This window comes from Scyliorhinus torazame, chromosome 4 (genome assembly GCF_047496885.1).
Source record: "Scyliorhinus torazame isolate Kashiwa2021f chromosome 4, sScyTor2.1, whole genome shotgun sequence".
In the NCBI taxonomy this organism is placed as follows: Eukaryota; Metazoa; Chordata; class Chondrichthyes; order Carcharhiniformes; family Scyliorhinidae; genus Scyliorhinus; species Scyliorhinus torazame.
The window spans coordinates 194,541,099-194,555,492 of NC_092710.1; the positions used below are offsets into that span (position 1 = coordinate 194,541,099).

The window sequence follows — 14,394 nt, forward strand, 5'->3', positions numbered from 1 at the left end:
CCATTTGACAGCAGCAGGAACAGAGGTTCCTGCTGGCAGTGAGAATTTCAGCTGGAGAATTTGTAACTTTCCTGGCAAATATAGCTTTAGAACTGCCTTTGCCTTTGTATGTGGCATTTTCCACACACAGCGATGGTATCCAATATCCACCTCGAGCATCAAAACTGTGCTCCTCCTTCTGACTTGCAGACCTGCTGAGCTTGTTCTTCTTACCGCTTCAATGATTGGATCCTCACCTTCCCGTTTTTTTCCCCCTCACCCTAGATTGAAACAACTGGGTGTAAGAATGCTGTCAGTAATGTTCTGCAAAGTAAAACTTCATGTTCCTTCTTGTTCCCACAGAGGAATTTTGGATAATACTGGGGCGAGATTCTCCGACCCCCCGCCGGGTCGGAGAATCGCCGGGAGCTGGTGTGAATCCCGCCCCCGCCGGTTGCCGAAGTCTCCGGCACCGGATATTCGGCGGGGGCGGGAATCGCGCGGGTTGGCGGGCCCCCCCGCGCGATTCTCCGGCCCGGATGGGCCGAAGTCCCGCCGCTAAAATGCCTGTCCCGCCGGCGTAGATTAAACCACCTACCTTACCGGCGGGACAAGGCGGCGCCGGCGGGCTCCGGGGTCCGGGGGGGGGGCGCGGGGCGATCTGGCCCCGGGGGGTGCCCCGACGGTGGCCTGGCCCGCGATCGGGGCCCACCGATCCGCGGGCGGGCCTGTGCCGTGGGGGCACTCTTTCCCTTCCGCCTCCGCCACGATCTCCACCATGGCAGAGGCGGAAAAGACTCCCTCCAATGCGCATGTGCGGGAATGCCGTCAGCGGTTGCTAGCGTTCCCGCGCATGCGCCGCCCGGAGATGTCATTTCCGCGCCAGCTGGCGGGGCACCAAAGGCTTTTTCCGCCAGCTGGCGGGGCGGAAATTCGTCCGGCGCCGACCTAGCCCCTTAAGGTTGCGGCTCGGCCCCCAAAGGCGCTATGCCCGACTGATTTGCGCCGTTTTGGGCGCCAGTCGGCAAACATCGCGCCGTTTCCGGAGAATTTCGCCCCTTGTCTCGACAGCTGTTTTTCTGAGCTCTGTGAATCATAGATGGTGCAGATATTGTTTCATCAAAGCAAACAATCAACCCTGAACAGATGATCAGAAACAACTCAAGATTGAATTCCATTAAAATAGGATTTAAAATGATCTACTACTCCAATAACTGGCTGGCACTTTTATTCAGTCGAAAAATATTTACAAGTCATCATGATAATATCACTGTCTCTCTTTACATACGGTCATTTAACCAAATGCTGCTACTAGACCTAAATCTGATGTATCAGTATGCAGTTTAAACTGTGGGGATTCATTGTGAAAAGACTGACCACAGGCTTCTTTTCAGGCCTTGTAGCACTTCATAGTCCAATCGGTGGAAGTATCACTTTGAGTCAATTCAATTTGTGATACTTGTCATTCGTTTTTGTGATGGTTCTCCTGCTCATCAGCTGTAACTTTGGAATTGAATAGAATTCCTACAGTGCAGAAGGAGAGCATGCAGCCTGTCGGGTTTGCACCAACCCTATCTAGACCCACTCCCCCGCCCTATGACTGTAACCCCATAACCCCACCTAACCTGCACATCTTTGGACAGTGGGAGGAAATCGGAGCGCCCGGAGGAACCCACGCAGACACGGGGAGAAAGTGAAAACTCCACATAGAGAGTCACCCAAGACCGGAATTGAACCCAGGTACCTGGCGCTGTGAGGCAGCAGTGCTAACCACCTATTTCTCTTTCAAAGCCCTGTTTGAAGAAATCAAGTCATCTGAAAATCACGGAATTGTTACAGCACAGAAGGAAGCCACTTGGCCCATCGTGCCTGCGCCAACTCTCCTAACGAGCATCATGATTCGTGCCACCCCCCTGCCTTTTCCCTGTACCTGGGCACATCGGCCGGGATTCTCCCCTACCCGGCGGGGCGGGGGGTCCCGGCAGGATGGAGTGGCGTGAACCACTCTGGCGTTGGGCCGCCCAAAAGGTGCGGAGAATCCGCACCTTTAGGGGCCAAGCCCTCACTGTGAGGGGCTAGGCCCGCGCCGGAGTGGGTTTGGCTCCACTGGCTGGCGTGGAAGGCCAATTGTTTGCAGCAATATACCCAGTCTTCAGAACAGTGACCACAACACCACACAACCCTGCCATGGCAATCTCTGCAAGAGGTGCCAGATCATCGACATGGATACCACTATTACACGTGAGAACACCACCCACCAGGTACGCGGTACATACTCGTGCGACTCGGCCAACGGTGTCTACCTCATACGCTGCAGGAAAGGATGTCCCGAAGCGTGGTACATTGGCGAGACCATGCAGACGCTGCGACAACGAATGAACGGACATCGCGCAACAATCACCAGGCAGGAATGTTCCCTTCCAGTCGGGGAACACTTCAGCAATCAAGGGCATTCAGCCTCTGATCTCCGGGTAAGCGTTCTCCAAGGCGGCCTTCAGGACGCGTGACAACGCAGAATCGCCGAGCAGAAATTTATAGCCAAGTTCCGCACACATGAGTGCGGCCTCAACCGGGACCTGGGATTCATGTCGCATTACATTCATCCCCCACCATCTGGCCTGCAAAATCCTACCAACTGTCCTGGCTTGAGACAATTCACACCTCTTTAACCTGGGGTTACCCCATCTCTGAATCTGTAAAGATTTAATCACCTGCTAATGGTCGCATTCCAAGCATTGTTTGGCATCTTTGAATTTGTCTATATATGTGTTTCTGGAACATACCTCTTCATTCACCTGAGGAAGGAGCAGCACTCCGAAAGCTAGTGACATCGAAACAAACCTGTTGGACTTTAACCTGGTGTTGTAAAACTTCGTACTGTGCTCAACCCAGTCCAACGCCGGCATCTCCACATCATTACAAAAATAAAGGCATTTTTTCAATAAAACTCACCCCAATCAGTGGACAGTCACTTTTTAACTGACATGAACACAATTGTAATATTTTTTCATTAATTCAGTCTTGATTTTAATATAAATTTTTAATTTGGGGTAAATTTTCCAGTCACGCCTGCCTTGGAAATCATTGCAGGCGGGAGGGAAAATTTGACGGATCATTTAACGGCCCGTTGACTTCGGGCAGGAGTTTCCGGTCTTGGGGTGAGCACAATTAGAAAACCCCGCACCTTGTTAAATGCATTTGTTGGATGCAGTACAAGTTCTGTTCCTGTAGGGGGCCGTAACAACTAAAATACATAAAAAGCTTCTGAAAGAAATTTTCATCCATCGATTTAATCTTCAGCTGCTTCTGTTTGATCTGCTCTCCAGTTTTGCCCTTGGATATCAAATTCACTGATGGCCTCTCGTACAATTGGGCAAGATGCAAGTCGAGCTTTTGCTTCCGATATGGGGCAGTTTCTCATTAATGCCACCATCGCTGCTGGAACAATCTGAAAATACCACAAAGCATTCCAGACTTACAAAGTTGACATATCATCTCTTACTGACCTGAACATACTCACTGCTAAATTAGTGGACAGGTATGAAGAAATTATTATTTTCCATGCTTTTGATTTGAGAAAATGATTACATAATGTTCTATGAAAAATATAAACATATAAAGGACTAACATTAACAGAATCAATGTTTAAAACCACTATATGAATCATACTGAAGAATTAAACAAATTTGCTTGTAATAAGTGTAGCAAGGTTCAGATTCAGCACAGACCAATGCTGTTTAAGTTTCTGATACTTCTGAGTACCTCAAGATTAACCTCAAGCAAGTACCTCCTTCTCATTCAGGGTCATATTTGCAATTGTTACACAACAATTCTTATAATCTTTGGATTAACACTGCAAAGTTAGTGCCAGTTACTCTTAAATGATGACTATTTTTATGCTGGGGGGGGGGGGGGTGGTGGTGAAGAAACAGCTGAAGGTCGACTGGTGGTGACTTTCTTTTTAAAAAATAAGTTTAGAGTACCCAATTTTTTTTCCAATTGAGGGGCAATTTAGCATGGCCAATCCACCTAGTATGCACATCTTTGGGTTGTGGGGGTAAAACCCACACAAACATGGGGAGATTGTGCAAATTCCACACAGACAGTGGTCCAAATCAGGAATCGAACCTGCTACCCACTGCGCCACCGTACTGCTCCGTGATGACTGTTTCTGACCAGTTATAGCCAAGCACCAACCAGTGTCAGCTGCCTCAAACCAGGAAAAGTCAATCGCCCGGCCAGGCAACTGAGATCAATTGTTGCCAATTGCCCAAAACACCAGCTGGCAACTGCTTCGACTGTATCAATGAAACTGCTTTTTCCTTCTATACAACAGACCTATCATCACCTGGAAAAACAAAGGAAAGTTTATTTGGGTGGTTTCAGACATGTTCTCAGAACTGAAAGATAAGGTACAGGGAACTCTTTATGACACTGAGCAGAAAGATAAGGGGAGGGTAAAACAAATGGCAAAAGTTGTTGGTCACCAATTCTTGAATGGAAGTACTTGATGTCTTTTCAGGTTCAAAAATGTCTATTTGCAAGCTATTATCCTCTACTTTGTACTCCAGCAATTCACAGAGAAGACTCACCATCACTACTCAGTGGCAACTCAGGATTATAAGATGATTTACAAATGCTGAAACAGATGAAAACTGGTGGTGGTCTAACCATGCATGCAACAAGCGGGAGTGATGGACTGTGGAATATCGAGATTGGAGACGCCATTGGACTAAATTTATGAACATATAAATTTGGAGCAGGAGCAGGCCACTCGACCCATCGACTTTGCTCCGCATTCAATAAGATAATGGCTGACCTGATTGTCTTCAGAATTCCACATTCCCATCTACCCTCGGTAACTTTTGACTCCTTACCTAACAAGGATCTAACTCCAGCTTTAAAATATTCAATGATCCCGACTCTGAGGCAGAAAATTCCAAAGTCACACAGCCCTCTGAGAAAAAAAGATTCTCCTCAACCCTGTCCTGAAAGAGCGAGCCCACATTTTAAACCAGTTCCTCTTAGTTCTAGACTCACCTTCAAAAGGAAAGAACCTTTCCCTATCCAACTTGTCAAGACTATTCAGTACCTTATATATTTCAATCAAGCCGCCCTTCACTCTTCTAATCTCCAGTGGAAACAAGCTCAGCCTATCCAACCTCCCGATAAAACATCCAGCTCATTCCAGGTATCAATTAGTAAACCTCCATTAAACTGCCTCCTGCATTTACATCCTCCATTACATAGTGGTTAACACTGCTGCCTCACAGCACCAGGGACCCCGGTTCGATTCCGGCCATGGGCGACTGTGTGGAGTTTGCACGTTCTCCCATTCTTCGGGTGCTCTGGTTTCCTCTCACGGTCCAAGGATGTGCAGGTTAGGTGGGATTATGGGGTTGCAGGGATAGGGAGGGTGTTTGGGTCCAGGTAGGGTGCTCTTTGGAGGGTCAATGCAGACACAATGGGCTGAATGGCTTCCATCTGCAATGTAGTGATTCTATCGGGAGACCAAGGCCAGACTTCTCTCGCTGTTTGCTGGCAGCGGGATTCTCTGGTCCGCCAGCAGTGCATCCCCGCCCATGGCTTTCTTGAGTCCAACCATGTGCAGGTGCAGGAGGTGGTGCCAACGATGCGTGCCACCCAGGCCAACACCGCACGAGTGGCGTCCGCGGTAGAGGCATTGGGGCGATAGTTTTGGCTATGGATCAGCATGTCCAAGGCCTGGGGCATTCTGTGTAGGAGCTGGCCAAGGCACAGGACAGGGTTTCTGCCTCACAGGCATCGCAGCAGGGCTCCTGAGTGTGGCCCAGTCACAGGGGGGTGGGGGGCAATGGCTGGGAACGTCGGCACCATTACCCAGGCATTGGCTGACGTGGCGCAGACACAGTGGGAGGTGGCCCAGTCACTGGCTGATGTGACACAGGCCCAGAAGGTGGTGGAACAGTCATTGGGCGATGTGAAGCAGTCCCAGATGGAGATGATTCACTCCCTGTGCTCCATGGCCGCGAGCATGCAGACCCTGGTTTTGCCAGAGCTGGCCTCCAAGACTGGCTGTGCCAGGAGGTGGGGGAGCCTCAGGGGATAGCTCCGCTCACACCCCCGTCCAATGGAGTAGTCCAGGGCCATCAGGCATCCCTGAGGGAGGAGGAGGTGATTGGGCCGGAGCTACAGAATCTTGGACTCCCCTGTCCTGTCCCTAGCGCATCTAGTGTGCAGCGGGAAGAACAGGGTGGCAGTACGTCACCTGGGATACCCGTGGAGCAGCTGGGTTCATCCAGGCCTGGTGGCCCCAGAAGGCGGCCACCAAAGGGACCCAGGTCGCAGGGCGGAAATTGCACCCGGCTGCTTCCACTCTTGCTCTACCTTCTGCCATGCTGTGGGTGGTCTGGGCTCCCCACTCTCCCCTCCGACCGTCCCCACCACCATCACCCCAGGAATCCGATGGCACCGTGTGATGGAATGACCAGCTCACATGCAGGGATCACCCAGATGGATGGTGGGGGAAAGTGCTACCATGGACTCAGATGCTGTCAAATGATGTGGAGCACCAGAGCTCATCGCAGAGCGGTTTGTCATCATCCTCCATCCCATGGACCATACCCGGTGTTACTGCCAACCAAGGACCCGCCCTGTAGTGCGGCAGGTGTGTATCATGGAGAGTGTGCAGGTGAGGGGGTTGACCAGGAGGGGGGGTTGCGGGGTGGGATCCAGTGTCCGTGCCCCTGGCCAGTGTCCCCCCTGCTTCCCTAGTCGGTGCACCTGGAGGCGATCAGAGCGTCCCGTGCGCATTGGCCCAGGCACATACATTGTACGGCCTCCCATGCGTGCCTATGCCTCATGTCGTGCCCACCCTCCCCTCCCCTGTTTTCTCCTCGTTGGATGAGGCCTGGTGTTCATCCTCCTCCTCTAATACGCCGCCCCTCTGCTGCGCAATGTTTTGGAGGACGCGGCAGGCCGCCACCTTGCAGGTGACCCTCTCAGTGTCATTCAAGTGGGCCCCTCCAGAGTGGTCCAGGCACCAGAAGCATGTCTTCAGGAGGCAGAAACACTGCTGGTCGCTGTATGGGGGCTGTTGTAGCGGGTCTCCGCGTCGGTCTGTGGATAGACATCATCAGTCACAACCACAGTGGATAACTCCTTTCGCCCGGAAGCAAGGAGGGTGGGGGGGAGGGGGGGGGGGGAGAGTTTCGAACATGTCAAGAATCGTTGAGTGCGCCAGGATGAAGGCGTCATGCACACTGCCCAGGTACCGGGCACAGACGTGCATGATGCGCAGCTCATGGTCAGACACCAGCTGCACGTTCATCGAAAGGGTACCCCTTTCGGTTTGTGCAGAGTGGCCTGTCATCTGCATGCGCTTGTAGGAGGACATGCATCCTGTCAATCACCCCCTGGACCTGGGACATGTCGGCGATGGTGGCGAATCCCACTGTCCAGACATCCTGGTGGGCTCGGTCCACATTGAAATGGATGTATTGAGCCACTTGGGCATATAGGGCCTCCATGACGGCACGGATGCACCTGTGCACCGAGGTCTGTGATCCCGGACAGGTCCCCACTTGGCCCCTGGAAAGACCCTGTGGCTTAGACGTTCAGGGCGACCGTCACCTTGATGTCCTCCCCCATACCCCTGCAGTGCCAGGTGTACCATCATCTGGCAGATATGTCGCACTGTCTCTCTGCTCAGCAGGAGTCTTCAATGGCATGCCCAGTCTGGCAGGTCCTTGAATGACAAGTGCTACCGATACGCGCGAGGCCTCATGTGGCGCATCCTTGGCACCTTCTCCACGGCCTGTTGGGTGTGCTGCTCTCCTTCCTGTGCGGCTGCCTCCTGTCCCTCTGCAGCATGCTTCACTGTTGCACGCTCCACTGTTGCACGCTCTGCTGCTGCAGCTTCCCCCTCCTCCTTAAGCAGTACCAGCTTGTACAGCTGCACGGCATCCCCCAGGGCTGCGGCGACTTTGAGGAAGGCCACCTTTGCTGGCTGTATTCCAATATCTATTGTTTGCAGTTGGTGAAAGGCCGACGTGTGAGCAGGGTGCATACCCCTTGTCCAATGAAGTCCAACGGGCTACATGGTGGCCCCGGTTGGCACTGCGGCCGCTGCCACGGCATGTCCCACCACTCTCCATCCCTGCACTCCTGGCCCCATCGCTGCCCATCACTCTGGGGCCTCTGACCCTGGCATCTGGCCCTGCTGCCAAGGGTACCGTCGGCTGGCGCTGCCCATGCCGGCAGTATGATCCGCGGCCCCCATTTGGTGCCCCCATAGGGGCTACAGTGGCCGTTGCCCTGGGTGAGCCACGTGACGCCCCGCCGACGGGTCGTGGCTGATTAGGTGGAGTATGGCGGAGGGTGCGGATGCTGGGGAGATGGTCGCACCTGTACTGCCAGTGTCACTCTGCAGAACCAGAGGCCAAGGTGGGTGGTCAGTAGGTTGCACAGCAAGATGGCTGATGGCTGCCTTGCCGGCCACGGCATTGGTGGTCTGTGGCTGAACACCACCGCAGTCCCATGGAGGGTCAGCCCGGCCAAATGGCCCTCTCCCCTAACCGTAAGTCCCCCCCACCTCCAGTCCTGGCAGGGACCCCCACACCAGCCAGCCCGGCTAGTGTCCGGCCCAGCTGCCCACAGTCTCTCCTCTCTGTGTCTACCCCCTCTCTCTCCCTCATGAGCCACGACGCCGGTTTCACAATATTTAAAAGCGAAAGTGAACCACACCGTCGGGAATTCGGCCCAGCAGAGGCGGAGAATCGCGGAGGCCCTGGAGAATACCGGGTCAGGCCCGCTCATGATAGGAAAATGGTGTTTACTGTATATGCATTCCGGAACGCATTGACGTGCTGTCAAGGTGACAGAGAATTGCGATTTGGCATCAAATTGGCACCTGCCATGATTTTGGCATCGAACCTATCCTCCGCCTAATCTCATTTCCCAATTTTGGCGTCAGCCAATGGAATATCCCGCCTTAAGTGTTGACACCAGGACAGAATCAGTAGACTTCTACGACAGCAAAATTGGCGCTGACCCTGGAGCAATTCATCAACCGTTAATGGGTTCGCACTGGTGCCACGTGAAGCATGATCGATTCCATTGAGATCCAGTGTCGGATACGCCGGAGTCAGGTTTGACACTCGAGCGGATGACAAGCTGAAGCCGCATATTAGCACTCCACTCCCCACACACATTCCTCCCAGCCTACAAGATGGCGGCAAGGAGAGCGGCACCCCCGATTCGCGGAGACTGAGCTCGAGACCCTGCTGGACGCCATGGAGGAAAGTTGGGCTGCCCATTACCCTGGAGTGGGAAGGAGGTTGCCAGCTGCTGCCGTACACCAGGTCTGGGCACAGGTTTTAGATGCTGTGAGCGCCGTGGGCCCCACTGCCAGGACTGTTCAGGAGTGGCGCAAAAAGCTGCACAACCTCCTGAGGGCGGCACTGACCCCGTCCCAAACACCCGTAACCCTGTCTCCCCACCCGGAGTAGGAGTGCTCCCTACCCTGCACTCATACCGGACACCATGTCCGGGTGCCCTGGCCACCAGCTACCCACCCCTGTGCTGCTTGCTAAGATCGGGAATCCGGATCAGGTGAAGAACCCTGCCTAAGGCCAAAAATGTGATCAGCAGCAGATGGCAGGCCCATCCAAGTCCTGCCCAGTTAGCCCTAGCGGGCTTCCCGCTCCATGCTGGTAAGAACTTACAAACAGCTCATCGACATTCATTAGAATGCAATTAACGGACTGGAAGCACAAATCTCCTGTTTTGCTCCACCCCGCCCAGTCGGGAATCACATGAGTGTGATTTGGCACAAGTATTTACAAACAGGGTACTTGCGCCATGGACTTTGAGGGGGAGCAAAGAGGTAAGTATCTTTCTCAGTGTCTTCAGTTTTGCTGGGGGGTGCATGCCTGGAGCTCTGGAACGAGTGGGAACTGACTTGATGTAACTTGTGGACTCGGGGTGCCCCCTCGGGATCGGGGTTCCGTGGCTGAACCTCCCATCGCTGCTGTAAAAGATTAGCAACTCACCCCTCAGGTGTTACTTACAGGCTGCTTACTGTTAAAACTGTTGACTGCTGCCAGTGTCCTTGAAATGCTCTGAGGTCTCCTGATCATGTACATATATCCATCTCCCCCGCCTATCTGGAAACCCTCATCTATTCGCAGGATAATCAAGGTGATGGGTGTGGTCTCTGTAATGGGAGATCTCTGTTATGTGCTCTTTGGTGGGGGTCTCGAGTGAGTGTCTCTGTTATGGAGCTCTCTGGTGGGGGTCTTTGTTATGGGGGTCTCTGGTGGAGGGTAAGTGGGATAGATCGGGTCACCCTCACGCATGCGTACTGTGAGGCAGGGGGCAGTTGACCCGGCAAATTCCGTGGTTGGGGGAGTGCAGGATTTGTGTGCGAGGGGGAGAGAGGCCAACCACCAGATCTCGCTATCTGGCCACCCGCTCAACATAGTGGTCTGATAGCAGGATTCATGAGGGAATTTCTTGCAACTCCTGTTGTAATGATATGTTGAATATCATTTATGTATATAACATAATAACCAAACTATATATAAACATTAGTGCCTGCTTGCATGGATTACAATTCTAGCATCCAACCACAGGTGGCGTGGCTACAGGAGTAGGTCACTGGAAGACAGGCCACATGGGAGACAGGACGTATTCTCCTGGACAGTACAGAGAGACACACAAGCTGGACAGCAGGCACAGGCTGCAGTGACAGATCGAGCAGCTCCTGAGTCAACAGTAATTAATAATAGTTAATCATAGTTGTTTGTATTTAGCCGTCGTATCCAACTGAAATCTTAGTAAACATCATCGAAACCCTTTAGTCTTTTTGTTAATTAATAAACAGTTTTGTTAATTTACAAAGCCGTATGTTATCTGAGCACTTCAACTACAAAGACCTCGCCATCCGTGCATACAGAGAATATTACCCCATCATGCTTAAATTTGCATGGCTAGGGTTGTGAATCGCCTCTCGACACCCACTCCCCGCGCGAGCTCAAATCAGACGCGAATCATCTCCAGTGGGAGAAAATAGTCTGCCCCTGTATAGCAGTAGTAAACGAGTAACCTGTTCAGTTAGAGGAAGACTGTTCGATGGATGGAGCAACTGGGGTGATTGTATCAGGCTGAGCCTGGCACACGAGGAGGAGGAATTAACCCTACCTAGGGCATCAGCCCACAGACCTTCCTCGATCTCCTCCCCCAGCTCCTCCTCCCATTTACCCTTCAACTCTTCTACCAGCGCTTCCCCCTCTTCTTTCAACTCCTGGTGTATTTCCGACACCTTGCCCTCCCCGACTCATACACCCGAGATCACCCTATCTTGAACTTCTTGTGCCGGGAGCAACGGGAATTCCCTCACCTGTCGCCTTACAAAAGCCCTCACCTCGAACTTCTCCTCCAGTGCCCCTAGGCTCGCAAACGTCCCGTCGATGAACAGGTCCCCCATTCTTCCAATCCATGCCCGATGCCAGCTCTGGAACCCCCCACCATCTTCCCCGGGACAAACCGGTGGTTACCCCTGATCGGGGACCACACTGATGCTCCCATTCCACCCCGGTGCCGTCTCCACTGGCCCCAGATCCTTAGCGTTGCCGCCACCACCGGGCTCGTGGTATACTTTGTCGGCGAGAGCGGCAGCGGTGCCGTCACCAACGCCCCCAGGCTCGTTCCTTTACAGGACGCCATCTCCATCCTCTTCCATGCCGCCCCCTCTCCCTCCATAACCCACTTGCGGATCACCGCCACATTTGCTGCCCAGTAGTAGCTCCCCAGGTTTGGCAGTGCCAACCCTCCTCGGTCCCTACTGCGTTCCAGGAACCCTCTCCTTACTCTCGGGGTCTTATTTGCCCACACAAACCCCATAATACTCCTGCCTACTCTCTTAAAAAAGGCCTTAGTGATCACGATGGGAAGGCACTGAAACACAAACAGAAACCTCGGAAGGACCACCATTTTGACCGACTGCACTCTACCCGCCAGCGAGAGCGGTAACATGTCCCATCTTTTGAAATCCTCCACCATTTGCTCCACCAACCTCGTCAGATTCAATTTATGTAGGGTCCCCCAACTCCTGGCTATCTGGATCCCCAGATACCGAAAGCTCCCCTCCGCCCTCCTCAGCGGTAGGTCCCCTATCCCTCTTTCTTGGTCCCCCGCCTGTAATACAAAGAGCTCACTCTTCCCTACATTGAGCTTATAGCCCGAAAACACCCCGAACTCCCTTAGTGTCTGCATGACATCCACCATCCCCTCCATTGGATCTGCCACGTACAGCAACAGGTCATCCGCATATAGCGACACCCGATGCTCTTCTCCCCCCCGGACCACCCCCCTCCATTTATTAGACTCCCTCAATGACATGGCCAATGATTCGATCGCCAATGCGAACAACAGGGGGGACAGGGGGCACCCCTGCCTCGTCCCTCGGTACAATCGGAAGTACTCCGACCTCCGCCGGTTCGTCACTACACTCGCCATCGAGGCTCTGTAAAGGAGCTTAACCCAATTGATAAACCCTACCCCGAACCCAAACCTACGCAGCACCTCCCAGAGGTACTCCCACTCTACTCGGTCAAAGACCTTCTCCACGTCCATAGCTGCCACTATCTCCGCCTCCCCCTCCTCCGATGGCATCATTATCACGTTTACGAGCCGCCGCACATTGGTGTTTAGTTGCCTGCCCTTTACAAATCCCGTCTGGTCCTCGTGGATTACCCCCGGGACACAGTCCTCGATCCTCGTGGCCAGGACTTTTGCCAGCAACTTTGCATCAACATTGAGGAGCGAGATCGGCCTGTACGATCCACATTGCAGTGGGTCCTTGTCCCGCTTTAGGATCAAAGAAATTGTCGCTTCCGACATTGTCGGGGGCAGGATCCCCTCCTCTCTTGCCTCATTAAAGGTCCTCACCAGTAGCGGGGCCAACAGGTCGGCGTACTTCCTGTAGAACTCCACCGGAAATCCGTCCGGTCCCAGGGCCTTCCCCGCCTGCATGCTTCCCAAACCCTTGCTCAGCTCCTCCAACCCAATTGGTGCCCCCAAACCAGCCACCTCTTGCTCCTCCACCCTCGGGAATCTCAGCTGATCTAGGAATCGTCTCATCCCCTCTTCCCCCGCTGGGGGCTGGGATCTGTACAGCTCTTCATAAAAGGCCTTGAATACCTCGTTTATTTTTGTCGCACTCCGAACCGTGTCTCCCCTTCCCTCTTTGACTCCCCCTATTTCCCTCGCTGCCATCCTCTTACGGAGCTGGTGTGCCAGCATCCGACTAGCCTTTTCCCCATACTTGTAGGTCGCCCCCTGCGCTTTCCTCCACTGTGCCTCCGCCTTCCCTGTGGTCCACAGGTCAAAATCCGTCTGGAGCCGTCGTCTTTCCCCAAGTAATCTTTCCTCCGGGGCCTCTGCGTATCTCCTGTCCACTCTCAAAATCTCCCCCACTAACCTCTCCCTTTCCATACCCTCTGTCTTCTCCCCATGAGCCCGAATGGAAATTAGCTCTCCCCTGATCACCGCCTTCAACGCCTCCCATACCACCCCCACCCGCACCTCTCCGTTGTCGTTGGCCTCCAAGTACCTTTCGATACACCCCCTCACCTTCCCACACACCACCTCGTCCGCCAGCAGTCCCACATCCAGCCACCACAACGGGCGTTGGTCCCTCTCCTCTCCCAGCTCCAGTTCCACCCAGTGCGGGGCATGGTCCGAAACGGCTATAGCCGAATACTCTGTCCCCTCCACCCTCGGGATGAGCGCCCTACCCATAACAAAGAAATCTATCCGGGAGTAGGCTTTGTGTACATGGGAGAAGAATGAAAATTCCCTGGCCTGCGGCCTTGCAAACCGCCATGGGTCCACTCCCCCCCATCTGATCCATAAACCCCCTAGGTACCTTGGCTGCCGCTGGCCTCTTTCCAGTCCTTGATTTGGAGCGGTTCAGTGCTGGATCCAACACTGTATTGAAGTCCCCTGCCATTATCAGGCCTCCTATCTCCAGGTCCGGAATGCGCCCCAACATGCGCTTCATGAATCCTGCATCAGTTCGGGGCGTGGACGTTTACCAACACCACCCACGTCCCTTGCAGCCTACCGCTCACCATTACATATCGCCCTCCATTGTCTGCTACAATAGTCTTGGCCTCAAATGACAACCGCTTTCCCACCAATATTGCCACCCCTCTATTCTTCGCGTCCAGTCCCGAGTGGGATACCTGTCCTACCCATCCCTTTCTTAGCCTGACCTGGTCCGCCACCTTCAGGTGTGTCTCTTGGAGCATGGCCACGTCCGCCTTCAGTCCCTTTAAGTGCGCGAACACTCAAGCCCTCTTCACCGACCCATTCAGGCCCCTCACATTCCACGTTATCAGCCGGATTGGAGGGGCTCTCACCCCCCTGAGG

General features: G+C 53.6%; 1 protein-coding gene across 1 annotated transcript in view; it reads right to left on the reverse strand.

Moving 5' to 3' along the window:
* Nucleotides 1–1,190: 1,190 nt before the first annotated feature.
* The window catches only part of gckr (glucokinase (hexokinase 4) regulator), a 177,020-nt gene continuing 163,816 nt past the window's right edge, over nt 1,191–14,394 (reverse strand). The window contains exon 19 of the mRNA XM_072499054.1: nt 1,191–3,427. Coding sequence (XP_072355155.1) covers nt 3,269–3,427 — 159 coding nt within the window. The 3' untranslated portion in view covers nt 1,191–3,268. The remainder of the gene's footprint in view (nt 3,428–14,394) is intronic.